The sequence below is a fragment of the Cottoperca gobio genome, chromosome 24 (genome assembly GCF_900634415.1).
Source record: "Cottoperca gobio chromosome 24, fCotGob3.1, whole genome shotgun sequence".
Classification (NCBI taxonomy): domain Eukaryota; kingdom Metazoa; phylum Chordata; class Actinopteri; order Perciformes; family Bovichtidae; genus Cottoperca; species Cottoperca gobio.
The window spans coordinates 15,345,016-15,362,526 of NC_041378.1; the positions used below are offsets into that span (position 1 = coordinate 15,345,016).

Genomic DNA, 17,511 nt, shown 5'->3' on the forward strand with positions numbered 1-17,511 from the left:
CAGCAGGACATTGGAAGGGAGAGCAGACAAACAATACCAGAGATATGGTTGAGACACAGGAAGAAAGTTTAATTTAATTAGTTGAATCACAAACAGAAAAGCACATTTTATGCTAAAACATATAATGTGTCAGGCAGACAGATGAATAACTGGCGAACCCACACAGATGCAGAGTGATGCAAGTCTATCAGGACACCTTCCTGCAGAACGGTGGAGAATACCAAACCGATACAATGCTCACTGCCGTCACTTTCCATTTTGGCTCAGGATGTCAGCTGTCAGCCTGATGCAATACTCGGAATCCAGGAGACACTCTGTCAAAGACCGTTTGATTGTTGACGGAAATAATTCAGGCCGCGGATAGCTCCATAAAATTGTACTCCATAGTTACAACCATTTAAAAATGGGAAAGCACTCAAGGATTCCTGAATGCTGTGCCTGCAGTGTACAGTAATTCAACCAATACTTGACAATATAAACGCACGCTGAAACTAAAGAATCATTGATGTCAGCAACACGTCAAAACTGGAGCTGTGTCAGGATGTCTCCTCTTGTGCCGAGCAGTATTCTTGTTTTAAAGGCATATTGCGTATTTGCCCATGGTCATGCCTCAGATCTCAGAAGTGCTGACGGGCTCTGCCTTTGGCCTTTCCATAAGCAGCTATGAAACAAGTTATTTTAACTGTATACATATTAATCATTCTGCTTGACCATCTACCGCCTGCTGCAAGCAATCTAAATGATTTGAATGAATGAATAACATGAACTTGATTATTCCTTGACGGACTTTTAAATGTCGGATAAAGCAGAGTAAGCGGACACTAAGGCGGCCAAGTGAAGAGAGCACATATGATAAATGTGGTTGAATGCGTGTCTTTCTGGTTTCCCCGCAATTTCCAAGGGTGGCTGTGGCTCAGGAGGGTAGAGCAGGTTGTCCACTGACCAGTTACTGGTTCAGTCCCCAGCTCATCTTTCCATATGTCAAGGCACTGAACCCCAAATTGCTTTATATTGTAGTTACTCGCATAAATGCCGGTATTATTAGTATAACACAAATTACGAACAAATAAAGGTTGGTTGCTAATAGATAGACTACAACAACTCGTATGGCAAATTTAGTAAAAATGTAAATTTCCACAACACTAATTCCATCAGTAGTATAACATGTTAGTCATGTTATGACTGGTGATGGCCCAGTGGTCTAGTGGTTCAACTTCTAAACACAACACCAGAAGATTGTGAGTTCAATACCAGGGCTGCCACCATTGTGCCCCTGAGCAAGGCACTTAACCCTGAGTTGCTGTCCCTGTAAGTTCACTGTAAGTCGCTCTGGAATAGAGCGTCTGCTAAATGACCTGTAATGTTATACACCCCACTCTGCTACTTTTGAGTTCCTCTTTTTTTTAGCATAAATAATGTTTTCATTATTCTGTTAATAATTCAAGTTGTTTCTCCTTTGCTGTACATTATCGCCCACATTTTAATTCTTTCATGGCCTTGGTGAACTTTGAAAAATCCCATCACTTAACTGCACCTTTTGTGCTGTGGCTCACTCAAAGAAAACATCTAGACGGCAGGCTCAGCCGCTGATTGCATAATTAGCTCATGCCTTCGTGAATCAGATGCTAATGTCATGCAGATTGCAAGAGCAAGTGGAATGGTTTGCGTTTTCATAGACACAAATCTGGCCTCAGATGTACACCGATAGATTACATCACATCTCAAACAGTGTTAATTTTGGCACCTGATTTTGCTTTAGTGTTAGTTAGGGTGGTAATTAATGATTTTATCGATACGATTACATTAACAATTCCTCTTATCAATCAATTTATTATCCATTGCTTATAAATTGTTGGGTAGAAAGAGTACATACGAGCAAGGCTTTTATTTAGATTTTTTACTTCTTTTTTTTTTTTCCATATTTACTGGTTATTTGTAGAAAAACATACACTTTGTTTGAATATATGCTTGTGTAGTTTTCATCATGTATTATAAGCTGCTTAGAGCTAGTGTTAGGTGTTAGTCAGGTCATGATTCCCTCTATATATATTTTATATTGCTGTGAAAACATCTCCTTCAAACAACTGTGGGCTGTTTATTCAAGTTTCTCGCCAAACATTACATTTTACGAGACTACATTTGAAGACCCCGTGATAACGTTATAAATGACCTTCGCCCAATACTCATTTCCGCTTGAACTCATCATAATGTAACTCTGTGGAGACTCGTTCCGTTAACGTTAGCTGTTAGCTCCATTATTTAGCCCAGCAGGCTGTACTGCCCACCGGATGCTAACAGCAATTTTAGCACGGGTTTGTTGTTCACAATGTCGCATGATCAGGGGGTCAAGAGGTTGCGTCCCCTCAGGTTTATTAGCACCACACTTTTGAGTGTTTGGTTGTCTCTCAAGCATGGCTCCTGCCCCAAACAAACTGAAACAAGATACAGTGTCCGTAAAGCGCTACGCCACTGTGCATGTGCAATGGTCGGAAAGCATCAGAAGGGGAATCCACGCTCACGGTGGAATGCCATTCCAAGGATATCTGACAAACTTGGAACTGGTTTCTCGATTCCCATCCCCAGTTTTAGTTCAATTCTAGTAATTAGATTTGACATATTAGTTTTTTTTTGTCATGCATTGTGTGATTTACTTCCATAGCGAGGTTGTTTGAAATGGCTCCATTTACTTGTTCACACACATATTCCATGTGGCTGCGCTCTGCAGTAATACAACAGACTCCTCAGTAAACACTGACTGTTTAAACAGAACCACTCACTCTCCTCTGTTGACACAACTAAAACCAATCTTGAGTAAGTTTCACATCTCCTTGACTTTCCTACCATAGTGAAATAAATGTGTCTCCAGAATATGATGTAAATATAACATATTTCCTAACGTTAGCAGTGAGAAAGAAAAAGAGAATATCAGTGAAAGACTAAGATGTCCTCCTTCAGTTCATGCCTCTCTGTGATTTCAAATCCTTTCTACTCTTAATAGTCTAGTATTAGTAATAGGAGTGCAGTCACCACATCGCTGTCTCACTCCCTCGCTCTCTTTTGCAAACTCATCCTCAACCCCCACCTCCTCACTCCAGTATTCTCTCCGCACAATTGCCTCAGTTGATGGGATTGGACCTCAGGCGCATGCCCCCATTCTTCAGACACCCTCCATCCCTCCATCGTTCACCAACACCATTCGCACCATCCCCCCTGTTGTCACTCCGAACCTCATCACTCACTCTATGGAGTCTCCACCATCAGCAGCCGAGATTCAGTGACACACATACGCACACACACACAGAAGGTGACAGTGACTAGCTTGTCACAACCAGTAGCCAGAAGGGAGCCGTGGGCTATGTCCACACTAATGCAGATACGCTTGAAATTACATTTACCTTTCCAAAGTCTTCGGACCATTCTCACATACCGACATTCCCGAGTCGGGAAGTCGTTCTTCCGACTTTGGCATGTTCAAGTCGGAATGTTGGAAACAACGTGGACACTACAGTTGTGTTGTACTTTATTATATATGGTAGCAGGAGTTGTCGAAACTCAAGTCCACAGTGTTGCACTGACGGACGCCGTCCCTCGAACCGCACAAATTGAGTGGATAAAATAACTATAACCCTATTTTCTCCCGAGTGTCTCAGACAAGTTCACAGGGTTTAGCCTACGCACATCGCCAGCCAATAAGACACCTGAAACGCAACATCAAATCGTTGACCTGCTCTCTGTGCAGATCTATTAATGAAATGACCATTCTACTGAGGATAATCCGTTTTGTTGAGTGCGTCTCCTATAGTGTCGAGGCTGACCATCCTGCTTCTCCTCGTACAGCAGTAGCCTGTCCACCATAATGAGTCATCTCTATCGCAGTCAAGATGCGGCATTCTTCTAAGTCCGCCTCATTTCTCTCTGCAGTGCTTTCTATTGCTTGAACTTTTTTTTGAATTTGACAAGGGTTTACTTTATTTATGTACTTTGTAAATATTGCAATAAGATGAGCGTGTACTATAATAAATGCTGGTTTCTGAACTCTAAATGCAATGTTTTACCAGCAGGACGTCTTTGAAGAATCTTAGAAATCACAATTCTTAGATACAAATTTAAAAAGCCTTTCATTGGGGAATATTGCTGAAATCTTCTGACTGTGGCAACCTGCGAGAAATTGTTTGTTGTGTTCTTAAAGGAGGCGAAATAGACAGTAGGTTTTGGTGGGTGTGCGGTGTTATTGGGTGCAGTAATAAGGTTTATCAATGCTGGAATCACAAGGCCTCAGGGACAGCTCTTTTCTGCTCGTCTTAACGCACAGTGTCACTTTGTTTCTCTGGAGAGCCATTGGAAGTACCTCTGTCTCTCATTCCCTCCATCTGCCACTCTCATTCTGCTGTTCCGGCTCTCGCCGCCTCTCAGTCTCCCGAACTCTCTCTGCTTTTTTTCCCCCGTGTCTCTTTTCTTTCTCTTTTTTCCCTCGCCGTCTCTGCCTCCATCTCTCGTTTTCTTTTCTTCTAGATTCTTTTTCTTCCTCCATGTCACTTCTGTTTATGTTTATCCCTCTCTTTTGTCTCTCTCTTTGTCACTCTTCCCTCCTCAGTCTGTGTGTGCAGACGTAAAAGACAGTCTCAGACAGGTTGTCCGCCGCGGCTTCAGAAGGTTACCAGAAACATGAGATGAGAAAAGAAGTGGCAGGGTGACGATTCACTTCAACTTCGTAGACATGCCATGTGAAATCTTGAAAGTTGTCATGAAGAGGACACATTCAGTACATGTTGTATATAGTTTTTGACTAGAAAATAAAATCCCTGACTAACCTTAAACACAGCTTTCTTACGATAGTACTCTTGTATCCTGGACTGAGTTCAATTGGTGCTGCCGTTCATCGCTAGTAATTGGCCAGTTAAATATTGCCATGCAATATATTCCAGCACATCTCCCTCCAACATAAGCCAGCCTGACAGTAGCACCTGCCTTTGAAGAGAGACATCACCCGTGATGCTCCACATTTATTTGACTTGATGGCTCACCATTGAGATTTAAGTCGCAAAGTTGCATGTTGGTGTTAGCCTCATGTTGGGAAGCAGTGAAGCACATTGTCCATGTTTGGCTGCGTCAGGCTAACCATGCTGCTTTAACTCTTATTAGCAAATGATGCTAATTTCCCACTTTGGGGATGGAGGAAAAGAGAATGGATATGACAGAGAGCGAGAGAGAGAGAGAGAGAGGGTGAGGAGATGCATGGCTTTTCAGATGTCGTTAAATGCATTGTGTGGGGTGACACTGCCACCTTGAATGACTTCGCCTACTGAGGGTGTCACACAGACAACAATAGCTAAAAGCAGAACTTAGCTTTCTATGTTTAGGTCTGGAACTCCAGGCTTGTTTGTTGTTTGCAAATGTAGTGCAAACATGCATTTGATGTGTTGGATGTCAGCACACATTGCGTTCACTTCACCAGAGAAAAAAGTCTCCCTGGGACTAGAGCTAGTGTTATTTGCCCAGATAGTGTCCGTGTGTAGTGAGCTTATAGGCTTGGCAGCCTTACAGCTGTAGCATCTCCAGCTAAAGACTACAATTGCTACAATAATCACAATGCACCCTGTCTCTAATTCTATCATTAAACTCATCAGATTTCCCTTCACATGGGTTTAAGTCTTTTGCCTCCTACAGTGATTAGGGACAGTATGGTCTCCCGTGGTGATCTTAAAGGAGGTTGAAGGTTGTGGACCGGAGCTCTGTAAGGGGACAGCGCTCCCTGCTCCAAGGCCCTTGGGGTCGGACTGGAGAGCGAGCTCAGGCAGCATGGGTGTGTCCGGCACGGGGGAGCGGAAGAGAATGGGAGATGGTAATGAAGGAGCTAATTGCTTCCAGTGGATTTTGAAATCGAAGGCAGCAGGCAAATGGAATATTGATGACTAAGGCGAAAATAAGGGAAAATGACCCCGCTATGTGATCGATTTGAAAGCCACAGATCTGCGTAGAACATGTCTCAACAGGCAATACATTTCCCCTGTTCTTTATGGATCCGTATACACTTACCACACTGTTTATTATTGCTGAGGTGCACAATTATTACATTATATCAAGTTTCTCTCTCTATTATTCATAGCGACAATGTTTTATTGATAGTCTTTACAGCTCCACAGCAACTTCTGAATGACATCATTATAATTAATACACATATGCTGAGGCAATGATAGCCCTTTACTTTAGTATTAATATGTTGTGGCGAAATATAAGATAGGCTATGCAAGGCTGCAACCAACAACTATTTTTATTATTGATTATTCTGCCGATTATTATCTAGATTAATCGATTAATCTTTTGTTTTTTTCAACATTTCATCAATTGTGAAAAATCTTTGAATGTCTTGTTTTGTCAGTTCAAAACCCAAATATATTCAGATTGATATGATTATGAAATCTCCATATTTCAGAGGCTGAAATACAGCATTTTCTGCTCTTTTTGCATCAAAGATTAGTTTAACGACGACTCAATTATCTAAATAGACAATCAATTAGTGGATTAATCGTTGCAGCTCTAAATATATGGTGAATAATTAGACACAAAATTGTACTTTGCAAGTTATGCAGGAAACTGGGTGTTATTGTTTCTACAATAAACATGCAGTATTATAAGGTTTTAGCCATCTTCAAGAAAACTATATTTATCATGTTCTTCATCTTAGCATTAACTAAGCATTTACCATTTAGTCCTAAAACAAAGTACAGCTGAGGATGAACCATTAATGAAGACATTTATGGTTCACAAAAGATAGAAACCATAATTGTCTGTACAAAATGTTAATGGAAATCCATCCCATAGTAGAGCTGCTGTGTAGCAAAAATGATTGCACTTCGAAAGCCTCTATTACACTGGTCAATAGGTCAGTGCCCTTTAACTCTTGCTATTACGTTCCCCAAATCCAGGATTGGTAAACAGCCACTTATGGTTACATTTGGCCTGTTGGTACCTTTTTAACAATACTGTGAACAGGAATCTCTGTGAATGCCGTACGCATGTGTTGAGCAGCAATCCTCAGATAAACAACCTAATTAGAGTATGCTGGGTTTCCATGACAATAACTTTGACCTTACGTCAGGTGGGAGCAGATAAGATCGGGTGTCTGCAGTGGATCTGAAGAATTACCATGCACACCTACATAGAAAGCTTAGCAGTAGAGACAGAGGGTACGTGGCATTTCTTAGCATTTTAAATCATACGTGTTATTTCAAATAAATCCTTTTGTCAGTTTGTTTAATCTTAAAAGACTTCAAAGATGCCATTTGTGTCATTGCTAAGAAAAAGTAAAATAAATGAAATTCATAAACCATCTGTCTGTCTAAGACAGTTGCCTTCCATATTGGACTGCCATCAGGCATACGCAAGGGCCCTCCAGGCAAGATGTGAAAGAGGGCCCACCAGTGTCGAGGGTAGCATCTTAAAATGTGCACAGAACATGGCTGCAGTGCCATCTGTTTCAAAGACTCTCCCCTCTGGCTTGGTGGCCCCAGAGGGTTGTGGCCCCCACATGTGCAGTAAAGCATACATACCTTCAAAGAAACTCCCAATGGCAGGATTGATGTGACTGACTTGCCACTTACTGTTTTTCTTTAGTATTCACTGCACTATCATTTTGTTTGATGTCATGGACAACTGTGCAGGAGCGATACTAAATGGATATACAATCTACAGGCTTCTCATGCAGTGAAAGTCTCTGCAATTTCTTAGATTAGATGCATGAAATCAGTTGAGATGGAGGGTTTTTTTCTATTCTGCTGCCTCTCTGTGTTGTGCTGTCTCAGTGGTAATAATGGGTTTCTATTTATTCCCCTGGCACATGGATGAGGGCTTTCACAGGGTCTTTGTTGCCTCCCATACTATTTCCTCTTGTCTCTGTGCTGCGCAGAGACATGAGTTTGATGCCGAGGGGAGAATTTCTCCATGACCGGAATCAGCACCCCATCATCCCACATCCCCACTCCAGTTCCCTTTTTGTTTCTCTCTCAATATTAAAATCCCCCCCCCCCCTCCTTTTGTATCTTTCTGCCAGCTCCACAACACTGCTCCCTCATGTTTACATATAGCCTGATCCAAAACAACAAACTGAAGCTTTACAGCCTGCAGCCCGAATGCTTTCTCTCTCATTTTGAATTCTCTCTCTCTTCTGCTTTTTTCTTCTTTCGCTCTTGGGCCTCATAACTTCTCTGTGAACACACAAAAGAAAATGCAGGACGCTGAGGAAATGAAATGTCATGTTGAAAATGGTATTGTTGGCAGGTAATGACATAGTTACTGTTACTAAGTGCCACAGCGGTTAGTTGGTTTGGTATGCTGGCCGGGCTTTTTCTGAAGGTTGCAATTTCTGAAAGATGCTTCTTTGAACACTGTGTTCATGGAGGAGGAATCTTCTCATGCTGCTCTTGCGTTAGTAATGTTTTATCTAACTTAACACAACTCGGGTTGAGTCTTGACCTTGAGTGTGTCAAACCACCTTTTAAGAGGCAGCAGGAGAAGTGTCAATTATTCCATCACAGATCATAAGGAAACACTACTCCTCTGATGGGCTCTTTCTTTCTTGTAGAGTCTTCTCTTTCCCTCGGCCCAGCAATTTTATTTTTGCTCTCTCAGTCGACCATTCACCCCTGAGCCCCCCCTCACTTTCTGTCTGGAGCTATCTCACCTTACTCTCTGTGTCAAAACAAAAATAAATGGGCTCAGGAAGTCACTTTGCACAGCAGCGTGATATAAAACTGTAAAATCAGGCTAAGTTTGATTTATGCGCACCATTAGCGGGGAATAGTGTTCCATCATAAGTAGTCTGTCTGTCTAGAGGCTGTATGCGAAACCTAAATCCACGGTCGTACAGATAGGATTTTATGATCTGAACTGAATGATGGGATTATCATAGCTGTAATTATGGCGAGCAGTGCATTGTGTGTGTGACTGTGTTTGCTTCTCTGCAGCATACAGTAGCATTCATATTTACTGAGGATGCTTCATGATTGATCTAGGGTCCAACATGGATGCTGGGCTTGTTTCATGTTTTAAAGGTCCAGTTTGTAGGATTTAGGGGGATTTATTGGCCTACACGGAATGGTATATTCATAACTCTGTTTTCCTTAGTGCTTAAACACCTGAAACTAAGAATTGTTGCATTTTTGTTAGCTTATAATGAGCCCTTTATATCTACATAGGAAGTGGGTACTCTTCCCCGGAGTCCGCCATGTTGCACTGCCATGTTTCTACAGTAGCCCAGTACGGACAAGCAAAACTCTGGCTCTAAAGAGGGCTTTTTTGCGATGTTTAAACATTACCCGAACACCACTATAGTTCTCTATACCAGTGGTCCCCAACCACGGGTCATTTGGTACCGGGCCGCACAGAAAGATTGAATAAAAAAATATTTTATTTTGAAAGGTTTTATTTTGAAAAATCACCAGATACATCTGTCTGTCTGTGTCTCTTGACACATGTCAAGACGCTCGTCTATTGGACCGGCTCGTTGCAGAGACACAAGCTCAGGGCAGGAGTTTTTTACGCACTTTATATTTGTTTTTATGCCGGCCGTATCATTTTATTTTGTCATATTTATTCCCCCCCCCCCCCTGGTCCGCGAACATATTGTCTTACATGAAACCGGTCCGTGGCATAAAAAAGGTTGGGGACCGCTGCTCTATACGCTTGCAAAAGGGAAGGGTTTTCAGTTGGTTGCAATCTACAACCTCACCACTAGATGGCACTAAATCCTACACACTGGACCTTTTAAACATTGCAATAAATGTAGGTGATAATGACTGTTTGGTCGTAGTCATCATGGCGCACATAACTCGTAAGGAAAGAACAACTTTTTTAACAACACACCGTGAATCATAGCAAGCTCAGGTGATGAATGTCAGTGTTTGTATCGCTTCCCTCTGACTGTCATGAAAAGGTACATCACTCCTAAAAGTAACATTTTGTTTCTTCCCTTGTCGTTTCAGCGAGGGAGGAGAACGTGGCCACCTTCCGAGGCTCGGAGTACTTCTGCTACGACCTGTCTCAGAACCCCATCCAGAGCAGCAGTGACGAGATCACGCTGTCCTTCAAGACCTGGCAACGCAACGGCCTCCTCCTCCACACGGGGAAATCCGCAGACTATGTCAACCTGGCGCTAAAAGATGGGGCCGTCTCCCTTGTGATCAATCTGGGCTCCGGGGCCTTTGAGGCCATCGTGGAGCCAGTCAATGGAAAATTCAATGACAACGCCTGGCACGACATCAAAGTGACACGCAACCTGAGACAGGTAATCGGGGTAGCAGTGATGGACGGAGTTTGGAGACAGGTGGACTTTTCTTTTTCCCGCTTTAGATTACCTGCTTCCAGAAGCTTTGAGAGAGAGAGCTGGCGTTAAGAATGTCACCTTGTTCTGATTGGTTGCCATTCCATCGCCACAGTTCAGATACATTATTGAGATAGATGTCATTCTACTTTTGGTTTTACAATTACATGAATTCTATTTCATTTGATTCCATTGTTCAACTTCTTTTCTATTAAATGAATAGTTAAAAAAACAGGGCAAAGCAGTTCTCCTGCATGTGATTGATAGCTTAGTCGAGGAACCATTATTCTAAGTATTTTCTTCTCTCCTGTTTATCGGCTTATTGAACTTGAGTTCCCTGTGTCCTCAAATTAAAGTTATTTGATAATTCTATTTTGCTTCACTCTCCCCTAAGCTGACACTTCCATCAGGCGCTGTCGCTATCTCCCTGCTTTCAGAAACAGTTTTTATGCTTGTGGAGAATATAGACTTTCACTTTAAAGCCAGGCAGAGAGTGTTTGCCTTTGAGCCGTCCATTAATGCAGTATTTATAGCTGAGATGATCATGATGCTTTTTAAAGATAGAAATACATCTCCATCAAAGATGTACATCTGTTGTACATAAGCAGAATTTGTTACTTGACAGATAGTATTTACCCTTTACTTAATGTGATTTAAAATTAGCTTGTATTGCAGTCGGGTTGAGCGAGTATGAATCAGAGCTGTCTGCAGGAGGCTGTAGGAAGAGAGGAACAGAATAATGAGAGCCTGAGCTGTATGGAGGTAGTGCTAGCTGCTAAGTGTGTAGTTGTACCGGTCGACCTTTAGTTTGTCTGCAAGGTGAGACAACATTTAGTGTTGCTCTCAGAGCTGCACAACAAGTAAGTGCCGATTTCCTGACCCTCCCTGACAGTAAGCATTTGCTCCACAGGTTAGTAAATAGGTGAGGCTGAAAATCCCAACAGGATAACACACGGTATAGAAGCTAAGAATCAAGGGCTGCTTTCTCTTTCTTTCTTTTTACAGATCTGTCTCTTTCACTCTCTTTCCTCTTTGAAAGGAACTCTTTGTTTGACTAAGGGTGAAAAAAACACTGCAAGTTTTGTTAGCGTTTGAGCCATCCTACACAAATTTTTATCTTCACATCTTACGGTACCTTTCTTTGTTTTCTTCTTGCAGGACTCTGGTGTAGAAAATTTGGCTAGGATGGCAAGCAGGCACTTTATTACTGCAGCGAGTCTCTGACAAATCATGTAGTGTTTTTTCACCACAACACTAACTCATCCATGATAAAAGTCATTTTTTTTAATACTAACCAATATCTAACCAACTAATGTACTAACTAACATCCTAATTCTTCATCGTTGCTTTTGTTTTTTTGTTTTCTGTCCATCCTTATTAACAACCTTTTTTGTTCACTATTCTTTTGATTTCCTTTCTTCCCCTTTTTCTGGAAAGCAATCAGGCATTGGACACGCTATGGTAAACAAACTACATTGTCTGGTAGATATCATTCTTATTGTCTTTTTTTTGGGTTTGCCGTGTGTCCCCTCCCCCTCTCTTCTTTTATTCGTTCTCTTTGAGTTCCATCCTAGACACTCTTATCAAAAAATGAGGAGATGGGTTTGTATTACCAGGCAATTCTTTCTTCGCTTCTTCTCAATTTCCTCCCTGACCTGCCAACAACCTTCTTCTTTACCCCACAATCCCCCATTATGTTTTTTTTTCACTTTGGCTTTACTTTTTTCTGTTTCTTCCACATTACTGCAGATTTCCAACAAGTACAAATTTTATTCTTTGCCTTTGTCAAGGCAACTAACTTTTTTTTAGAAACTTTTTTCGCACAAAAAGTCCCCATTTTTTGTGAGGACTGTCGTCCAGAACTGACAGAAGCTTGCCACAATCCCAAAGATGGTGACCTCGACACCGGGCCCTAAAAGAGACCAACAAATGGCAACCCTTAACCTTTATTGCGGGAGCTCTGACAGTTGTTTCCAACTCACAATGGCGCATGGCATGCCCACACTTCATTGACCCCTCACCTCCCAAATTCATTTAACCTCAACCCTGTCATCCAAAATAACCACTAACACTCTAATTCACTCACCTATCACAGTATCACTCACTCTGCCCCCCCTGTGTGTGTTTTTGTAGCATGCTGGTGAAAGTGGTGTTTGTGTGTTGTGGCTAACCTTGATCACTCTTACCCCCGGGCCCATACTCATAACATTTCTAAGAATAAGCATACGGATCTAGGATTATCGGTCTGCTCTTGTGACATTGAAAATACAGCCATGACACCTGAGCTAAACCTGATCAGAGATCAGCATCAGCTATTCTGAAAGTGTGTTTGAATATGGGCTCTGGTCTTGATTGTGCATGAGCCTCTGCGCCTGTGTGGCCTGCTCCAGCTTTGTATGGCACCATTGATCCACTTACTCCCCTACATCTCCAATTAAATGTGGTTAATTTGCCTTCTAACGGTGATGACCTTGGTTTGCACATTGATGGTGTGAAAAACCTCCCTTTGTTTTGCATGTGCGTGGATATATAGATGTAGATGTCTGCAAGAGAGGGGAGAATGTGAGAGTCTGACGTTGTGAGAATGCGTGTGTGTGTGTGTGTGTGTGTGTGTGTGTGTGTGTGTGTGTGTGTGTGTGTGAGCGTGTGTGTGTGTGTGTGAGCGTGTGTGTGTGTGTGTGAGAGCGCGTGTGTGTGTACGTGTGTGTATGTGTGTGTGCCCACATACGTGTGTACAGTATATGTGTGTGTCTGCATTTAGCAGATAAATCCCGAAACCTAAGACAAGTGCAGTCAATTTGTCCTTGGTTTGAACATTGTACTAACCCTCCCCCAACCTGAAGTTTCAGAACCAAACCTATGATCCATTCTCTTACCCCATCAAAGATAAAGAAAATATGCCTCTGCCATATTTTCTTTACCTGTCCTGTGAATCCTATGACAAAAATTCCATTAACAAAATCCAAACACTGTCTGGTCCAAAACAATCGCTTCAAGGTACCAAAAAGGATTCTGTAAAAAAAAGGTTCAATGAGAAAGCAACCAACAGTGTGGGACCTAAAGAAAAGTTCAATTTCGAAAGCAGACCAAGGAAGGTGGTGTGTTTTATACACAGCACGGGATCGAATCCAAGATTGTAATGGCTCGGCTTTGGCTATGTGTTACCCCTCAACAGGTGACTATCTCCGTTGATGGGATCCTCACCACCACTGGCTATACCCAGGAAGACTACACCATGCTGGGCTCCGACGATTTCTTCTATGTGGGTGGGAGCCCCAGCACTGCGGACCTGCCCGGATCTCCAGTGAGCAACAATTTCATGGGCTGCCTCAAAGAGGTAGGAGAGACTCATATAATACACAGAGCGGTGCATGACTAGTATAGAGGGTGGGTTGTTCATTCCCAATATTGTATCTGCATTTTCAATGTTTCAGAACTCTTGTTGTCATGCAAAACTGTGCGGACACACACACACACACACACACACACACACACACACACACACACACACACACACTCACACACACACACTCCTAGTATCAACTACTTAGCCAGTGCAGCTGTTTTTTTATACGAACAACAACAACAAAATCAGCATACTTTTCCTGAAAGGAAGGGAATTGAGAATACAATTTAATTGCATTATCAATTAAAGCTGCTGAGTTGGCAGAGGAAGTATCAGACATTCAATATTCCCTTGCTTAATCTAATTCATAACACTTACTGCCGTTTGTGTGTGAGAAAATACCCCAAAATTGCTTCTGTCACATGTAATTTGCAGCATCAGCTTGAGTGTGCCGCTGAAACGCCTCCCAATGGGCCGCAATCTGAAAGAAATATTTGCCTATGATGAAATAGGAAAAAAGCCTTGTTGTTTCGGGACATATTTAATGCATTTGCAGGCCCTTTGAGTTTATGAGTAGAGCCAAAAACAAAAATTAAGTGCCCGTTATTTACATTTTGCTCACCATTACTTATTCTGCAGCAAGTAATGATAATAAAGGGAGAAACAGTGGCTCTTCGGAGCTGTAACAAAGTCAACATTGATTTCTACAGTTTAGCAGCAGTCTCAGAAGTAGCATTACATTTTCTTCTTGAAACTGGGTGCAAGCGTGTGTCTTTGTGGAGGAGCTGCAGTATGGAACATTGCTTTGATTGGAAACAACACACCACATTGTCATTGTCAGTGATTTTAAAAGTATATTGGAGGATGTTAGCAATGTCTCTGGGTTGAGCGTACATGTGGTCCTCTGTACCTACCAGTTTGTTTTGTTGTGTGATACTTGTAAAGCTGGGTTACGGTGTTAAAGGAAGGTCAGTTCTGATGAAATTACAGGACAAATGTGCCTTGGATGATTGGAATGCTGCCAGAGAATATCAGACTGACCATATCAAATGGTGGAAATCCAACACTGTGAACAACAATTGATCCTCCATGTTTTTATCCTGTGAAGGAACCGGTTGAAATGTCTAGCTTGGATCGGATATCACCCAAAGAAATGCTTTCTATTTCTTTTCTTTTTTTTTAATGCTTGCATCAGATCCCTCAATTAGCATAAAGTTAACTGGATGTGTTTGACACGTCCTTCTTAGCACTACCTGATCATTTAGGATGCACACAACAATGCACTAAAATCTGATACCATTTTGACTAAAATCAGTGAAAAGTATCATTTTGCTGCCACAAACTCACATTTAGTTTCCTTCAACCATGGAAACAGATCACAGGGATGAAACAGCAACTAATATTTGCACATTGAGCATCACCGTTCATTATTGACCTTAGATTAAAGCAGTGGACAAAACGATCTTGTGATACATAGTAAGCCTTGTTAAGATCTCAGCAAAAGCCACAGAAACAATTATAAAGTGATTACTCTGTCACAAATAGTTATTAATCTTATAAACGCTGATTTTATGAGCCGAGCTTTGTGTTAGACTAAACGTAACAAGTCAAACCGGCAACCGCATGAACATACTGAAGTGAAATCATAGAAGTTGTATCCAATGTTGATGTTTCCATACAGCTTTTTATAAGTAATAAATAATTCTAGCAATTTCCATATTTAATAACATGAATATTTCTGGATCATTTCACAATCAAAACAATAATGCCCACTCTGATGATTTAAGCCCAGATCATCATGGTAAATATATTTACCATGTATTTGTACTGTAAATGCTCTTATTCTGTCTAATCTTCTACTAATTGTTATGTTTTTGCTGTGAAGCACTTTGGGCTGCAATTCTTGTATGAAAGGTGCTATACAAATAAAGCTTATTATTAGTATTATTATTTATATAGCCCTTTTCCAATCTCTGCATTTTACTCAAAGCGCTTTACAACACATCGCCCATTCACAGAGTGAGAGGCTACCATACAAGGTGCACATCAGCTCGTCTGTAGTCTCACACTCACCTGGAGTGGGTTTCAGTATCTTGCCCAAGAACACTTTGACATGTTGACATGTTGACTGCAGGGGCTGGGGATCAAACCACCGACCCTCCGACCGGTGGACGACCACTCTACCTCCTGAGCCCCTTCATACTTCAGAAATTCATATTATATTTGCGTGGCATCTCAACACACATAATATTTGTAACTTTACTTTCGGGACATTAATATGCCACCACGTCAGGCTGGCCCATCTCCACCCTCACGTTCTGGCTGTTTTTCCCTTCCATCGCAACCGTCTCCATTTTGACGAGAGCCATTAAGTCTTGTGATGTGCTGCCAAGCTCAGCCGAGCACCTTCCAACAAGCCTTTCATTTTCATTATACACTCTCTTAATTCCTCTTGTTTTGAGGGTACGCACACACAAAAAACACACAAGCAAGCACGTTTGGGCTTGGAGAAAGTCACCTTGTCTGCATTGTTTTATGTTTAGACTGCTCAGCTCAGGCTACTGTTCCCCGAGCCATTACCACAGTGGCTAATGCATCTCTGGTCCACCCTCAAACTACTCTGACACTGTCTCTGTCTCACAGACACAAATACAGTGCATACATTTGTAGCACTGGCCCAGCCATGCCTGTACTGTTGCCCGAGACTCTGTGAATAAATAGATAACATATCCTGAGCTTTGACTTTGATTATTAACATCTAAGCCGTGTTTCGCCTCAGGACAACGGGCAGTGTGTGGTTCCCAGTGTACAAATAAGCATAAAAAGTCCCAAAAATATACCCTCATAATCATACACTGGTATTATATATGCAACGTGAGAAGATGTGTTGCTTCCCAGTTATGGACCGCCTTGGAATAATTCAAGCTTTTTCCTGAAGCTAGTAGTTGCACAGCAGCATAATAATTCATTATTAATCTGTGAACACAGCATTATAAAAACAGTAAAAATACTATATGTTAGGCTTAATTGTTTGTATTTGATCCCCCCCCCCCCCCCACTGGTGGTTAAGTCCATACCAAGTAGTAGGATGAAGAAAGTTGTTGTATGTCGATGCACATGGTGATGCAGTAAATTCACAGGAGCTAAACTAATCCTCGCCTGAGCCTCCTCACTCATCCTCCAGTATGGGCGACACATCCAATGTGATTTAAAAGGAGAAAAATCTAATATAGTGTACATCAGGGGTCACCAACCTTTTTGATGCTGAGAGCTACTTCAAGGGTGCTGAATAATACGAAGGGCAACTTGTTTGATACAAACTTCCTGAATAACATAGTTGCACGGTTCACCTTTAATGATAATATTATCAATAATAATAATCATAATAAATATTCATATGTGAAGAGACTGTCTGATCCCATGTTAATGTTAATTATTCCTCACAATAACTATAACAATGATTTATGGTAGGAAACACACATATATTAAACATGCAACATTATTTATTTATGTTCTCAATCTATTGCAACATTTGAAAGTCAGAGTATCACATCTCTGATGTTTTTGTAAATATCTGTATAGACAGTTTTGTATGAATGAGCACATTTGTAGCATTTTGTTCAAAATCACACCAGTTATATTTCAGTACAAAGTATCACTTTCAAATTAAGGAAATCCTTAACGGTCACATCTTCAAATCATATCCTGTTTGTACAAACACTAACTTTGTAACATCAGAGTGGAGATCACATCAGAACCTTTCTTCTCGTCTTTGAACAGTGTTTTCAATAACATCATGGCACCTTTCAAGACCTCTCCGTCCGAAGAGGCTTTCTTGTTCTTTATT

The 17,511-nt window shown here is 41.4% G+C and overlaps 2 protein-coding genes across 8 annotated transcripts in view; both read left to right on the top strand.

Moving 5' to 3' along the window:
- Nucleotides 1-17,511, top strand: part of LOC115003692 (poly(A) polymerase type 3-like) — a 981,812-nt gene that overhangs the window by 489,886 nt on the left and 474,415 nt on the right. The gene's annotated exons all lie outside the window — the stretch shown is intronic.
- Nucleotides 1-17,511, top strand: part of nrxn3b (neurexin 3b) — a 270,213-nt gene that overhangs the window by 52,486 nt on the left and 200,216 nt on the right. For 6 of the 7 annotated variants that reach the window (XM_029425564.1, XM_029425568.1, XM_029425567.1 and 3 more), the window contains 3 exons: nt 9,981-10,282; nt 11,756-11,800; nt 13,494-13,655. In XM_029425564.1, coding sequence (XP_029281424.1) covers nt 9,981-10,282; nt 11,756-11,800; nt 13,494-13,655 — 509 coding nt within the window. The remainder of the gene's footprint in view (nt 1-9,980; nt 10,283-11,755; nt 11,801-13,493; nt 13,656-17,511) is intronic. The other variant, XM_029425566.1, reaches the window with a different exon arrangement.